Below are 17,033 nucleotides of genomic sequence, written 5' to 3'. Positions count from 1 at the left end.
TTTACTTTTTTTGGATTCTAGCCAAAAAAAAAAAAAAACCCAAAATCTTTGGTTTTAAAAAAAATTTTATGTTTTGAAATTATTAGCATAGCAAATGTCCCGTTTTCGAATTGTTTAATTTTTATTTAGAGGTTTTTTTCAATGAACTTTTACCAAAAAATGGGACTTTAAATAATGTTGGTTTCAAGGTTCCGGTTTAGGGGGGCAGTTTTAAAAGTTCAATTTATGTAAAATCTTAGTTTTGCACTCTTATAGATTACTGTTAATTAGGCTATATAAAATGAGAAAAGACGTAAAAAATAATTAATTTTTCAGTTGTGTCAAAAAACTTCATTGTGAAATTAATTGTAAATATTTTACATTGAGAATGCACTGTTGACATTAATGTGATTTTGTATAATAATTTAACACTTTTTAGCTCCTGATATAATTTTTTTGTAGCATAAAGTTAGCAGTTTTGTTGAGGATAATTATTTTATTTTTTGTGAATTAGATAATTATTTTTTTTTGTAGCATAAAGTTGCCAGTTTTTTGTGTGAGCATAAAGTTGCCAGTTTTTCCCCACCATGCCATTTCATTTTATTTGCCATTATTTTTTGCAAAGCTGGTTCATGTATTGATTGGCATCTGTGGCAGATTGGTTCAAGTCATTGACTTAACTGCTAAAACTCCTCACAGCTATTGTTTATAAATCCTGCCATGGACTTGTGATTTTCATGTGATTAACTTACTATCTAGTTAACTTACTGTCTGTTAGTACTTCTACTCCGGTTCCAGTTTGTGCCTGAAATAATGCACAGAGGGACACCTAGCTCAGGTCTTCATTCACTAGTAAAGCTGGAAAGTTATGACCTTACTACAATGTTGAATTCAAGTATTGACAATGTTTTAAGATATGTTGCATGTTGGGTATCTTTGATAAACCTCTTCCCACTTTTTGGAATCCTGTTTCAATGAGTCAAGGTCATTTGGGCTAAGAACAGATTTTTATACCTTACGTGAAACTGGTGAGGCCTTGTTTTCAGCTTGATGAAAGAATCATATGGAAGCAAAATATTAGATAGGTGTTAACAGTATTCTTTATTAGAATGATATGTTTTGCGATACCTTTCATAATCACTGCTCAATAATCAAAGAAGAAGCCCAAAATGAATCAAAGATAGACAACATTTTATTTTTCATACAAAATTGGCCAAAAAGGTTATGCAACCTGTTTAACATAGTGAATAAATCAAAACTCTCCAAATGAGATATTTATAAAAGTATTATACAAAATACAAAAATGAGCATGTATACGATGAATGTAGATAAAAATAAAAATTAAAATAATCAAATGTTAATAAATATAAATACATATATGTAAAAAAAAGGGAATGAAAAATTCAAAAAGCATCACATTACTCATAAAAAGCTAAGGAATTTATGATATGACAAGTATTTGTGTTTGCTACAACACAGAAAATTAAAAACAACTTGAACAAACACACGGTGAAGGAGTTCCTGGTCTGCCTTTCAACCCATGAGTCACAGGTTTAAACAAAAAGACAATTATAGAATATTATTAGTTATAATGATTTTTGACAAGTTGTTTATAAATGGCTCGATATAAACGGTTGGTTATAAGATAACCCTACCCACTGGGCATGTAAAAGAACCAAGGGTCTATTTAATAAGAGGTTAGGACTGGTCCCAGATTTTCCTATCTCAAAGCTGTCTCTGGAGTCAGCTTAGGTAAAGGACCCCACTGATATATAAGTGCTTGTACTTTTGTGTACCTTGATCCAAAGAAATCAATTAATTAATCAACCTATAAGAATTTAACAAAATTATAATACTGCGAACGTCAACTATTAATTATTACATGACAAATATTCAACAGTACTATGCATTGATATTATATGTACATTTTGGTTTATCTACACTTATGTTAAACATTGTGGTATTCTAGTGGTGTTCAACCTTAAACAGGTTGAGATACATAGGGTAGAAAAAAATAGATTTTTTTTTAAAAAAATGCATTATAATTACAATCTTCAGATGTTTTAGATGAGATTTACAGAAATAACAACATATACATGCATTTTATATTTTGTATAAACACTATATTCCTATTGCATTATCGTGTTTCACAATACGTATTAAAAGGAAACTTCACATAAGCTGAAAAAAACTGTGTAAAAATTAAAACCCAATGTGACTCAAAATTATTATTTAAGATTAATTAACAACATAACATTGTAGATTCAAGTTTAACTTAAGAGACCCACACATCTAAGACCTGTGTGCTCATACAGAATACAGGCACTGATAATTCTAATGTTTTCTATTCATGGTCCAATGCCTCAAAGATTGGGGGGGGGGAGAAGGTGGGGGGGGGGGCTTCCACACCTCTATAAAAACATTGTGTTATGACAAGAGTGAAATAATGCCGGGGGGAGGGGTGGTAAACATGTATACAAAATGTTTGCTTTCAGCTAACATATAAATTAATGTTGTATTTAGCAGTCATGGTTTTGAGCTTTGTAAATGTTAGCAAAGTTTTTAAATATGTGATAGAGTTTTATAATATATACAAATGTATTACAATAAAAAGTAATAAAACTCTCCCAACGTGTTAAACTGGCATTTGACTTAATCAAATGTCTCTGGTCAATAATTAATTTAATTATACATGTACTTTGTTTTGTAAAATGAATATATCTTCATAAAAATTGAGAGAAAAGATAAACTTTCTATTATGTAATTTTAGTAAACATGCAAGTGACAAGAATGACTAACGAGAAAAAAAAACATATATCAAATGTTTGCTTTAAGCTAAACTATACATTATCTAGCAGTCAGTGTTTTGAACGATGTTAATTTAATTAAAAGTTAATATATCATTCAACATGTTAATTTAAACGGGTCTTTTTGAATTGTTCAAATGTCTAGTCAATAATTATATTTTATATTGTAAAATGATTATATCTTCATAAATCAAGGAAACAAAATATTAACCAACGCTTGTTGCCTGTGGAAAGAACAAAGACTGACTACCAATTTTGTCCTTGATTATATGAAGGAAAAAAAAACAATTATTTTTTCTGATATTCACATTACATTATCTTTACTGACTAGGAATATCAGTCAAATATATGCGATAGACATAACCAAAGACACATAGATATAATTTTATCTACATCTCTGGTACAACCATGTTCTACATATTTAATATATATAGTCAACAAATTTATATCTCAAAGAAAACAATAATCGGAGGTTTTGATAAAACAAAATCTGATTCAAACTTTATGGTTACTGAAAACTGTGAATTATAACTTCTAATCCAGTAAGAACTCAACAGATTGTCTTAAGAATACCCTGAATTGAACTTTACAAGTTATAAAAAACTAACTATACATGTGCATTTGTTAACATTATCTTTTTCTGTAAGTAGATTTCTTAGCACTTTGTTTTCTTCTCCAGAACATAAAAACAAGTCCACCAACACAGGTTAAAGGTACTGCACTCACGAAAAACATTTCTGTATATGTCCAGGGCTGTTCTGGGAAATATTCGAGGTATTCCTCCTGTTGCCTAGAAATTCTTGGAACTAAGTATTTCTCCGACTTTAATGAAAATTGGTATACTCTATCTATGATAATGCTCAATGCTGATTGGTCATATCTATGACATCCGGTTGTTTTCGGACTGCGCATTTCGAAACAACCGCTATACCTGGATTTTGGCGGGGAAATGCACGCGCTATTCAATGCACATTTAAGCCATGGTTTCATGATGGTAGACCACGTGGTATTCGTCCTGTATAACACAATGGTGGAGACATCGATCATCCCTGATTCAGTGAAGCAGCACCGAGCCTCCTTGAGGTACTCGAACATTTTCATATCGGTGAAAGCGATCGTTCCAATAAACTCCGCTGGCTGCCACAAAAAGAAGTCACGTGATCCACGGTACATCAACTGTTTTAGATCAGAAGCCTGAGTGAAAAGCATGTTAGGGTTCATCCATAACACGGAACCAGTCTCCTCTATGATGGTCTGCAATTGAAAGCAATTGTCTATATAATTAGTCTAACTATTTTAAGACTTGTCATTGAGACATCCAGATTCTTTTGTGGATGGGCGATGCATTTGTTAAATAGGTCAACCGTTCGTGAACGTTTAATTAATTAAGCCATGGACTTGGAAGACGTCTTCTCAGAAATATGACAAGGGTTAGGGATAGGTACAAATCCTATACTCAGTCAGACTGAAGATCAGACCTTATGTTAAATTAGTCAGATTGCAAAAAAAAACCAACAACAAAACAGGAGCAACAACAACTTTATCTCAAGATTGATATATGGAATCTTTGTTTCACTTAACATAATAACATACTTAAACTTTTCATCCATGTAAGAGCGGGGTGCTCATATTCAACTAAAACAAACACGATTTTTACTAATTTTTTTTTAAATGTTAATTAATAGGAAGTCGGGGATCATACCTGGATTATTATAGGTCTATATGCAAACGTGGTAATGTCGGCAACATGTTTGGGATAGGCGCTTGTTCTAAATTCACGTATCTCACAGTCACAATGTGCCTTGATCTGAAACAGAGAAACAAAAATAGTAAAACTGTTAAAACATATAACATTCTGCAACTTTTCTTAACACGATTCAAAGGTGCTATAGTTGCATTGATTTGACCTGAAATATGTCTAGTCTTGTTATTTTCTTGAAAGATACAATGTACATGTATTAAAATTAATTAGAAAAAAAATGTTATATTGTCGTAGACAACAATAATTATAACATTTTTTTTTCTATTTTTTTTATATATTGATATTATATTACATGATATTATATTACATGAATAACAAGATTAAACATATTTTAGGTCAAATCAATGCAACTAGCACCTTTGACCCGATAAAATATATCTCTTTACACTCGATTACTTCCCTTTCATTTTCTTAAGACCCACGGTTTATACGAATGCATATTTTTTGTTTTGATTTAAGTAGATCTACCAGTTTTTTAAATTATTATTTACCGTCGTGTCTGGCGTGGAAAATGGTTATTTTTTAGAGCAATAAAAACGTTTAATAATGTTCCTGAGATGCATTTTCAGTACATACACTACGGAACGTGGCTGCAAATTTATACCACCATTAATTATACATTGTCTTCAAACAAATTGTAGGGAAGATTTGATTTTGTTAACGGAAAAGCAAAAGCAATAATTGAAAGGCTGTATTATCAAATTTCTTAAAACGCTCATTTATTATATCATACAGTTCTGTATTTACGATCTAGGGCATTGTAATTCAAGCAAATAGAAAGCAATAAATAAACATGACTTTAACAATCATAAACACATTTTTATAAATGACGTAGATTTTGAAATTTTCTGCAAGGATTTCTTAAGAAATAATTTCATGTCAAGATGAAATGAATCAGACTTATGAACTTAAAATAATTGTCAGAAAAAGAAAGAAAAATATGTCTCAAAGAGTTAGCTAGGTAATAAAATAAATGTAATCATAAAGTAATCATAAAGTGTTTACAATGTAATGCAGTTAAGTAAATGAGCCGTTCACGAAACAAAACCAACAGTAAAAGGTTTGCGACCAGCATGGATTCCAGACCAGTCCTGGCATCCGGCGAGTCTGATCAGGATCCACGCAGTCGCTACAAACCCTATAACAAGCCAGAGAAACTGATAGCGAACAGCATGATCATATCAGGACTGCGCGATACGCAGGCTGGTCGTGTGATCCATGCTGGTCGCAACCCATTATGTTGGTTTGTCATGACGCTAGCCTCATTTATCAATTGCATTGACATGGAGTAACCTACCAGCTCATGGCCCTTGCTGATATAATCAATTATCGTATATGATTAAATTTTTGCCTCTTTAAACACTGGCTTAATGGATTCCTTCCACTGGCGGATTAAGGACTGGACCGGGTAGAAGTCGGCCGTGGAGACGGCTGTGACAATAGTTGGAATATTTGTCAGCTCTGCAGGAGACTGGGTCCCTTTAAACTCACTAGTATACGTCTCAGGACCCAGTCTCATAAGGTACGGTCCTGCTTCCCCTTTAGCGTATGTCTCCATAAAATTTAAGCTGTCTTGAATTGACCCGCCAAAATTGCTGCAGCAACCGATACTGTCGAGACTTTCGTCGTCAAATGTCCTGTAGAGCATTCCGTACTGGAATCCTTTGATTCCCAAGTAAAACATTAAGATCCAGAAACAGAGCGACGCCAGCATCATGTATCCGGATATCTGGAATTGGGAGCTGAGCCCAAGACCTGCATTTGGCGACCTCCTTATTGGCGACGGCGACGAGGCTTATTTTTTTTCTTATTTATACAAATGCGACATTCCCCGATGTGTGTATATGTGATTCAATATTAAAAGGCGATATATTTACAACTAAAACAAAACAAAAAAAAAAAAAACGTTTAGATAACCATGGAGGTGTACTTGTTTATGTTAAAAAACCACCTTCCAGCTCACAGAAGAACGGACTTTAGGAATTCAGGGGGTAGAAAGTATATGGATTGAACTTCTCCTTAAAAAAATCCTTTTTGGCACATTTTACAGACCGCCAAACTCTTCTTCACTTGTTATGACAAATATTGGAGAATTCTATAGGGCTAGCATTTGATACTTATATTGATAATATATTGATCACGGGTGACTTAAATTTAGATATGCTTAAGTCTTCAATTTTTTAATTCGGCAAACGTGGGATTTTCCCAGCTAATCTGTAGGTACAAACTAACGTTTACCGTTATAGTTTCAAGGTGCTCTACCTGTCACAATAGATAAGTCAACCTATTTTGCTTATTTTAGAAGCTGTAACTGTAAAAGTGTGTTTGTATCTACGTTGTTAGCTGGAAAAATCAAAATATTAAGTTAGTCTATTGAATATATTCTGTCTGTATTTATATTATGAAATGGATGCAGTGACTTTTTACATTGGTCAAACAGATAAACTAAGAAATATGATACGAAAATCATATACAGCAGATAAGAGAGCCATCGATAAGACAAATTCCTCTAAGTACACATTTAGATACTTGTTGTGACAGTTCTCCTAAATTTTCCGTATTTCCTTTCTATAAAATTATTAAAACCGGTGTATCTTGTAGGTTATCAAAAGATCTTGCTACGTTTCAAACACATGTGCACGCAAATAATGTTAATTTGACATTGCAAACATGTTATTGTTAATTAGCCCTTATGATTTACAGAAAACGGTTGGCAATATATTAAAATGAGAAATGTCAATTAATGTTTGTTTCTTTTACATGAGAGTGAAAATCTTTATTTCTTCAAAGTTGCCTGATGTTTGATTGACGCCCCCCTCAAAAAAAAAAACCAACAAAAAAAAACAACAATTGATAATACAAGATAATTACATAAAATCCTGAAAATTTGAAGACTTTTATTGATCTATGATTCAAACCATAGCATTTTGATAAACGAAAATTTGCATTTGCTCATGTTAGATAGTTTTGACGTCGACAGGTGACTGTGATGAAATTTCTGTAGGAAGGACAGAAACCCTGAAATAGTAAATATGATAACCTGTACGAAATTTTGGCACGGATTCTGGGCGGAATTGGCACGGAATTGACACGGAATCAGTAATTTCTGGGCGGACCAGGGACGGAAACGCAAATTCCGTGTCATTCCGTCTCACAAGAAAAAGTTTTTGTTCACTTTTCTGGGCGGAAAACTAGAAAAATTCCGGCTGGAATTTTATTTGGAGCAGAATTTATACTGAAACATTTCATCTTTGACAGAATTTTCAACTTTGAAATTTTCTTGGGAAGGAATGGTCTTCACTATGGGCGGAATTCTATACTTAAACATTTTTCTTGAACAGAACTTCACATATAAGATGTCTAAATCATAATTGTACTCTTGTTTTTGCACTTGCGGACATTGAAATTTTACCAACTGTACTTATTATTTTTGTTGAAGCATGATACTTGACCAATAATTACAGGTGTATTTTTAGAATAAATAGGTTTATTTTTTTAGACATTAAAATAGGCCTTCGTTTTAGATATTATGGCAAATGATATATTATTTGTCAGACTAATAATTTAGCAAATCTTTTTTGTACTGAAAAACAACTGTAATAATCTTAGTGTAGAACTTGAAAACATTCACCTCCAAAATGCTTAAGTTTATAATATAAAGGTTTTTCATACAGCTTGTATGATACATGTACTGTATAATGAATTTAGGACATCATCTGAAAGCAACATTGAAATAAGAATGCTGTTTAAACTTGAATATACTGTAGAATATAGGACAGCCACAGGACAAGATAGTGTGCTTGCCATTTTAAATTCTAAGAATTCATGATTTTGTTATAAAAAAAATAATAATAAAAAAAAAAAAAAAAAAAAAAAAAAAAAAAAAACAGTGCATGAAATAATAATTGCTTTTATTTAGGTAAATAGTTTTATACTACAATGTATATACACAGAGAGTTTACACTACACAGATCAGAGCTTTGATAAAACTCAACTGACCAGCAGTTTCCCACGAGTCTACGCATGACTAATTTACTCAACTGGTCATTCCAACAGATCAGACTATTCCATTGAATTATTTTGGGGAGAGATAACATTATAAATTTCATATGCAGAATTTGTCTAGGACATTTCAATTTTCTTTTGTACAAAAAATTGTAATGATTTTTAAATTCTATCTATATATTTATTTGTTACTTGAATTTTTTTTTTACATTCAATGAATGAAAGTTAAGATGATGAGTAAATTAACCCTGTTTTACATAATGATTGACCTATCCATGCAGTTATACAGTTGTGAATTTTGAATTCTAAGATATCTGGGTCAGCAAAAAGAGTGCAAATTACAGAGGATGTACTTGATATTTTAACAATTTTGGAGATATAGTTTTGTTCAAGATCTCAAAGTGTTTTAGTATTTGTATGATAAATAAGTGTGATAACATGGGACAAGGAGATGTACAACATAATCAGGTAATTATAAACCTTAAGTTACATTAATGCAGAAACAGGTTTTATAATTATCAAACTATCAATGGTAGCAAACTAAAATTTGTAACAAGAGGTCAATGTTGTTTTTATATTTTCAACTTCATACATTTGTTTTTTCTGATAATTGTTTTAAATCTTTAATACATGTATAATGTGTAAGATATGAATTATTCAATGATTCTTTATAATGAATGTGTATATTGTATAATAAAAGCATGAAGTACTGATCTTTTTCATTTCCTGGAAATTAAACAAATTAAATCAATTTGATTAAATAGGAATAATTAAATGGTACAAATTCAGAAGTTTTGTACAGTTGAACAGGGTCATCATAATCATTTATTATTTTACATGTATGTGTTGTGTTTCTAATGGAACAATCTAACATTACATTTTACACTCATATTTGCAGGCTGGGACTTAAGTGCTGACTGTGAGATGCAAGGTTTTTCAATAAAGATGTGCAGTTTTAATCCCGAAAAGGTATATTTTTAAATCATTCAACATCTTTCCTTGAAAAAATACATTAAACCAGTTATAAATAGTGTCACAAATAAAGCAGTTAATTAATTCTTACACAGAGCAATTCTTAAACACTTGTGCACTGAAATAAGATACTGTGTAAGCTTTAGTATTTTTGAATATGCAAAAGCACAGTTAATATTTAATACTGTTGAAACATAAAATTTGATGTTATCAAAAATATGAAATATAACTGCATATAATTATGCAATAAAACATAAATCATTAGAACATTTTGTTTAATTTATTATAAATTTTATTATTTAAGGTGAGCACAACCACAAGAAGTTCTAGGAAACACAGGCAGTGGACTTAAAACAGACATCAATTAAAGAATTAGTATTTAGATAATCAGAAACATTTGAAACAAATTTATGATTAAAACACTCGCAGCAAAATAATTGCAAAAAACAAAGTGTTGGATTCTAAGAAAACCAGTACCTACCAAAACCTGCAGCTAGAAAAAAACTGTTTGTGTAGGGTATTCTATTCTGTATTTGGACTAAAGGATATGTATTAAATTTTATGAAAGAAAATTTAATGTGATACATTATTGATAATTTTATTCCAAAAAATGTGATCATGTTAAACTCATAAAAATTCTGCCCCCATGAATTCTGTCCCAGAATTCCGCCCCAGAATCTTTTTTGACAATTCCGCTCCGAAATTCCGCCCCAAGATTCCGCTTCAAAATTCCGCCCCAAGATTCCGCTTCAAAATTCCAACTCATTTGCATATTTCGTCCCAATTCCGCCCAGAATCCGTCCCGTTTCCGCCTGGAATCCGGCCGGAATCCGTGTCAAAAGCAAATGGTTTAACACTTGTATATTTGGGGGAGAATTTAAATTTCTGGGCGGAATCTGCCATTGAATTCCGCCCCATTTCCGTGCAGAAAATTTCGTACAGGTAAGGAGGTACAGGTAGCGTGTACTCACGTTTTAGGGACAGGAGAGAATCAATAAAGGATTACTGTATGTATGACACGAGCCATTTCGTACAGAACCATCAATCTCAAGGAGTACAATTGTCAATGATTAATCATTCAAATGATTTATATTATAAGAATCTTACACCGGCTGCCGGTACAGACCGAACTATAATGGAGGGGAACTGTTCACGGCGGTAGTATACGTAATGGTGATTCCGCAATATTCAAACAGGAATATTTGATCCATCCACAAAGTATGATGAAACAAAAAAATAAAACGAAAAACAAACAAACAAACAAACAAACAAACAAAGAACAACAACACATACACAAAAAGAAAAGAAAATCCAAAGAAACTCCACCGGCACAAGAACAAAACAAATATTAATTTAAAATTTTGAGAATATCGTTTGTAAATTCTATAAATATGCCTTAGTGTCAAGCCTAAACAAATCTTTAAATGTATCATTGGAATGACTTTGGTCTTCTATATGACACGTTTTACAAAGATGGAATTTTAATTAAAACTATCTTAAACAATTTTGAAAATTTATCATTGAATAAACATTTACTCTCGGATTTAGTCTTGTAAATGTCAACAAATGTGTGAAATGTTTAATAAAGATTAAAAATTGATAGACAATGATTCCTTACACGGAACATATAATCTTTTAAACCTTCAATATCAGTTTATTGCTTACCAAAACGTTAACGGCAAACAGTATTGGACTAACGCTGAAATATACATAAATTTATTTTATTTTTCTGAAAAAGGACTTTTGTAAAATGTTGATTGAATATGTTGTAATATTGCTTTGTTTTAATGAGGTAAAGTAAATATTGTCATTAGCATATTTTATGTTTTATTAAAAAAAGACTATAAGTATTTATATGATACTTTTAAATTGAGTCTGCAATTTTCATGTAATTTTGCTGGTTATAACGCATCCGAGGAATTACTTTTTCAGATATTTATACATCACAACAGTAGGTGTCACGTGCTGTGTGGCAGCCGAAAAAGGTGCCCCGTACTCTGTTCAGTGTTATTTTTCTGGTCCTTCGGGATCATTGATTTTAGCATTTTAAGCGTTGAAAATTGAGTTCCGCTCAAGCCGGTATAAGGGGCGTGAGGGATGTTGCACTTATTCATTATCCCTAATGTACAGACTCATTCAAATCCAGATATTTTTTAGTAAGTAGCTGAGAGGTTGAAGTGAACTATAAATAACAAAAAAGGGTGTTTTAGTACATAACTTAAAAATCCTGTGCAGTGTTGAAATGGTGAAAATAATATTTAAGAAAAAAAAAAAAAAAAAAAAAAACAAAAAAAAAAAAAAAAACAAAAGAACAACAAACTCATAATTTCCACAATTTTGGTATCGCTTCCAACCATCAGCAGAATTAACTTAAGGTTACATATTTTAAAAAAATATATATCAATAAAAAGAACAGGTTTTTGTAAAATAAATGCTGCTGAAGAAGGCTGAAAAGCCGAAAGATACTGCAAATTGAAATAAGCCGTTTAAAAAAAAACATACACGCAAATGTAAAGGTAAGAACAACATATTTTATATTGATTATCAGCACCAAAATTAGTCAAATATTTTTATTTATTTAAAAAAATATTTTTTTTTCTGTTTAGCACAATATGTATAGTTATATTTATTTTCTTCTAATCATACTGATATATTTGATGTATATGTATTAGATTTGGCTGCATGCAAGCCCTACTACATCACACAACTATACACAATGTGGAATATACAAATGTTTGAACAATGCATTATGTACAGACAGTGGCACGGCATGTCAATGCCATCACGGATTTAAGGTTTTTATACTTGTTTTCTTATTTTCTTCATTCTGCATTCTTTTATGTAGCGATACAATCACTATTTGGGATATATTATTAGTTATAAAGATTGTTGACATGTTATATGGCCCTATATAAACGGCTATTTGTAAATATAACCCGAGCCGATAGGCGAGGGTTATATTGCAAACAACCGTTTATATAGGGCCATATAACCTGTCAACAATCTTTATAATGAATTTATAATACTGCATGCATCATTTTTTTTGGAGAAAAAAGTAAGATTTCTTTATGAATAGACAACAGCCGAGTATATAAAATTATATAAACCTCACGATTATCCAATGAAAAGCGACGTTACAAACGTGCAGTATTATAATATTTCTTAAATGCGGTAATAAAAAAACTGGTATATATATATCATAAGACACATTAACGTCAAACGTATATAAGCGTAATTGTACATCGACCGATATGATGTTATCATCCGAAACCAATGCCGACTACAAATGGACAAATTGCTTGTTTATCGCAGCTATTTCGCGTTGAAATGATAGTACTTTAAATTTAAGTCTTTCACGATATTTTGAATGACATAGTGAGTTTTTATGTTATCTACTTTAACTGCGCATCAAGAAATCAATAAATGAGATTTTAGGGATACATGGATGGTAATTTTCGCGCAAAAACCATCGCGGGCCTCAGAATGAGCAGTTACTTGCCACAAAAATATCAACATGTCGATGACTGATTATAGTAACGCAGAAATGTGAAAATATCGCGGGAATTGTGCAAAAGTAACGCAGACTTGAACAATTCTATGACCGGAATGAACACCACGTTAAGTAAATGAACCAATATATTTTATAGTACATTAAATGAAATTTATAAGCACGTACGGTTAATGAACGTGGTTTTAAGATTATTCGTGAGAAATTTGAACGTTGTCGCTATGTTTGTAAACAATAAGGTATATATTACATTATTATTTCTTATATTCGGTAAACATGAGACATTTGCCATAAAACATTGAAATTCGACTGATACCAATTCAATCTGACTAAAGTTCAGATCTATTTATTTCTATTATGTAGATCTGATGACGACCGTATATGTTTCGCCTTCTTTATAATTCGGATTTCCCGAGAAAGCTATTTTTCGCTATGCAATGAAAGCGATTTTTACATACGCATTAGAAGAAGTTTTGGAATACCGTTATCCGTGGAAGTTTAACAAATTGTTGATTTTTTATAAAAATGTTTAAAGTAATTTTTAACAAATTTACTTGAAATAATAGAGACAATTTTTTATGGGCAAGCTATGTGGCTATATGGACAACGCCATGTGTTTTCTCGAAATCGTGAAAAATGCATATTCAGTATTGGGTTTTCCCAGGGTTAATATTAGAAACCACATTGCTTTTAAAATCATGAAATCTCGCCGATGACTGGCTGTGGGAAAGGTCGCCAGAAATGATTTCGTATTTGGTCACGGTTAGATCTAAAAGCGGGGCGTTGTTTTGAGCTAACTTTAATTAGATTGATAAAAATTTTACAAGCTAGCACCCATTTTCTGAATGATGCACCGCAGCTACGCTGGTAACTTCATAAAAGTACTGAATCATATTTTATATGCTTCATTTTACTGTTATATAACACTAATAGTTTAGCAAATGTCTAATATATACTGAATATCAAAACAATAAAATGTACATTTACTTATTAATATAGACGAAACACAAAAGTTGCCTTCAAAACTTTAGTCATGTCGTCATTCTCGGGAATGATCTCTAAAGGTTAACATTTTCCTGGAAATATTAATTGTTACTGGGTAAATATAATATCACAGCAGCTGTATTTGCTTAATTTGATTTTCTATAAGATATTTTGGTCTGTTACTTACCGGATTACTCGTTTCGACCATAGCTTTTGCACGATTCTTGTGTTATTTTGAAATTCCTTTGTTACTGCGTTACTGGATATACATCATACCATGGTGGATTGTCATTCTGATGTGTAGTCTGAAACATTCAAAGTTCTTTAGACACAGTTCTCTTATTAATGCCTTCGTACTAAAAGCACTTGAGTAGTTTTACAATATAACAGCTTTATTAACATATGAATGCCATAAATAATACTTATTTGCTTCTACGGCATAGATATAACATGTACTGTATAATGTCATCAGGTGAAAGTAAAAAACATCACTCTTGAAATTCAAGAAGCATATCATGTACTATATGTTGGAGTTTACTTCCTTTTAAGAATAAAGCTGAGTCTTACAAGAAATAGTTAGTATACGAGTTAACGAGCTAACTATGGAAGCCTTGGAGGGTCACTTTTGAGTTTCGACTTACGGATGTTTTACTTTTGACTTTCGACTTTTGACTTTTGATTTGTGACTTGCGTCTTATGACTTTTGGCTAACCGATTTTACACGTGCTTTAGAAGCTGAAAGCAGCAACTTTGGTTTCAGGTATGTTTTTTAAACGTTTTAAAGAATTTCATTGAGATTTGTCATGGAGGAGAGGATGTGTTAAGGAGGGAATTTAAGGTTATTTGATATTATCCCATAGTAGTAATATACCACAGACTTTAATTCCACAGATGTGACTGTGTGTTTTGTGCAATCTGCTATGTTCTAAATATATTCATATTATTAGTGCTTATACAATTTACAAAATCTGTCCATGAGTAACAAACAAATAACTGTTCTTACAAGTAGACAGGGAATACAAGTTTTACGTCATAAAATGGCATGATGTACAGTATTAAACATGTATCACAATTCAGCATTTTATTGAGCTAACACAGAATCAGTATTTCTCTGAAATACTTTGATAGTGTTGACCAATTTCATAAAGAACGGCAAGTGCTATGTTTATACACACAAGTACAAAGTTAAGTTATAATTGTGATCGAGCACCATTTGCATTTAGCATCAATGTCTAATTTTGTTGTATATTTTAACAATTGAGAAAAGAACACTTAAGAACAAACATAGATATAGGACCAGTTAGAACAAAATATCCTACTAGCATTTTAAATGTTATATTTTTTTTCGCGCCTATCATTCTTTAAAAGACGAAGCTAAGAGATTTACTTTCTTTATATACTATGAATGTATAAAGATTTAGATAAAATATAAACTCTTATTTCAGACACAACTACTGGACAAAAGATAACGAGGATGAAAACCTTGATGTTGATCTGTGTCTTCATCATTATACTGTTCGGCATTACCAAAGCTATCGTGCCAAGATACCTACCCTCAACATCTATAACAAACAAAACTCTGCTGATAATAGAGTACGGCATGGCATTACGACGTCATTTAGTACAGTGAATAGAATTTTTTAACGCTTAAATTTAAAACGTTGTAATGGAATATTATACTCCTTTTGTAACTGTTTCTGATGTTATAAACAGAGAAATACAAACAAGTGGACAATGCATAGGATACCGTACAATGTGGCGTTGGTTAATGCTGGATTACCACATGTATGTCAAGGGGGACGACGTCATGGAAATAATGAGAGCGCTTGATCCAGATGGTATTGAGATGCGAAAAGCTCATCGCTGATGCTGACGCGTATACTACGCCAAAGGACCAGTTTTATATGACATATGGACGGTTAAGACAAACTTAAACAATAAGGATTTTGTATCCATGGTGCTGTGAATGGGTATAGAAGTAAAATAATATGGTTAGAGGTTTCGGACTCAAATAACGACCCACATCTTATTGCAAGATACTTTTAGACACCTTTAATGAACATAATCAAGTCCCCCACCCAATACTACGTTGTGATGTTGGTACGGAAAACTGCATTGCTTTACTATTGCAGCAAAACTTCAGACACGATTCTACAGATCCGATTGCTGGTACTCGAAGCGTTGTAGTTGGAAAAAGCATATCTAACCAACTCATTGAGAAGTGTTGGTGTACATTGCAACAAAATGGAATCCATTGGTGGATATTTTTCAAAGACTTACGCGATACATGTGTATTTAATGATCTAGATCCGATACAACTTAAAAGTTTGCTTCATGGACCTCATACAAACCGAGTTAGACCGGATTGCACATGAAATAAGGCAACAAACCAATTCTTCTGTTATTTGTGCTAAACCTGACACACTGTTTATTTTGTACCAGGTCTGTATGAAACTCACGACATCGGCAATGCAGTTAACTTGAGAGACGAATATATTTGCAAAGAACATATATTCACGCCCAATGTGGGGAATTCGTTGAATTAGCACATCTTCTGAAGCCACACCTTCAGATGCCATTGGACGCTGAGTCAGCACTACAACTGTGTACCGAGTTGAACGATTTAATTTTTAGAATAGATTTAACATGAATACGCTTTGAAACGAATAATACTGAATGTTTTTTTTTTTTCGTGTTATTGATATATACTAGGTTACTATAGGTTAAGTTTCAAAAAATTATGTTTTAAAATCATAAAGACGATAGTCTACGATTTCACTTCATTATGTGGTTGTTTTAAGATATTGGTTTGTAAATATTGAGCAAATTACAATATATTAGTAAATTATCATTTAAGTTATAACCAATATTATTTGCATTATAAGGGATTGTAAAATTGTCAACATTGTTGAGTGGTATACCTAAAATATACCTATATGCAAAATCTAAGCAAAATTTACCGTACGGATTTGGAGTTGTAGGCATTATTATGAGTCAGAACATATACATTAAAAAG

At 31.9% G+C, this 17,033-nt stretch overlaps 1 protein-coding gene across 1 annotated transcript; it reads right to left on the bottom strand.

The window, feature by feature from the left end:
* Positions 1-2,364: 2,364 nt before the first annotated feature.
* On the bottom strand, positions 2,365-6,196 carry LOC132743658 (uncharacterized). Its single transcript, XM_060732211.1, has 3 exons — positions 5,900-6,196; positions 4,489-4,593; positions 2,365-4,040 (listed from the first exon to the last, which is right to left on the bottom strand). The coding sequence occupies exons 1-3, from the start codon at positions 6,194-6,196 to the stop codon at positions 3,417-3,419; spliced, it is 1,026 nt and encodes a 341-aa protein (XP_060588194.1). The 3' UTR covers positions 2,365-3,416.
* Between the last annotated feature and the right edge of the window lie 10,837 nt (positions 6,197-17,033).

This window comes from Ruditapes philippinarum, unplaced genomic scaffold (genome assembly GCF_026571515.1).
Source record: "Ruditapes philippinarum isolate M1 unplaced genomic scaffold, ASM2657151v2 ctg14916_1_1_1_1, whole genome shotgun sequence".
Lineage (NCBI taxonomy): Eukaryota > Metazoa > Mollusca > Bivalvia > Venerida > Veneridae > Ruditapes > Ruditapes philippinarum.
Note: the sequence above shows the minus strand (reverse complement) of the source record. Positions and strands in the feature narration are given on the sequence as shown.

Bases quoted from the DNA above. Each gene is read 5' to 3' on its own strand.
- LOC132743658 (XM_060732211.1), bottom strand. From the start codon at position 6,196: ATGCTCTACAGGACATTTGACGACGAAAGTCTCGACAGTATCGGTTGC. The intron at 4,594-5,899 runs GCAAAAATTTAA...TCTCTGTTTCAG, and splicing joins TTAAGCCAGTGTTTAAAGAG to ATCAAGGCACATTGTGACTG. The intron at 4,041-4,488 runs GTATGATCCCCG...TTTCAATTGCAG, and splicing joins ATAGACCTATAATAATCCAG to ACCATCATAGAGGAGACTGG.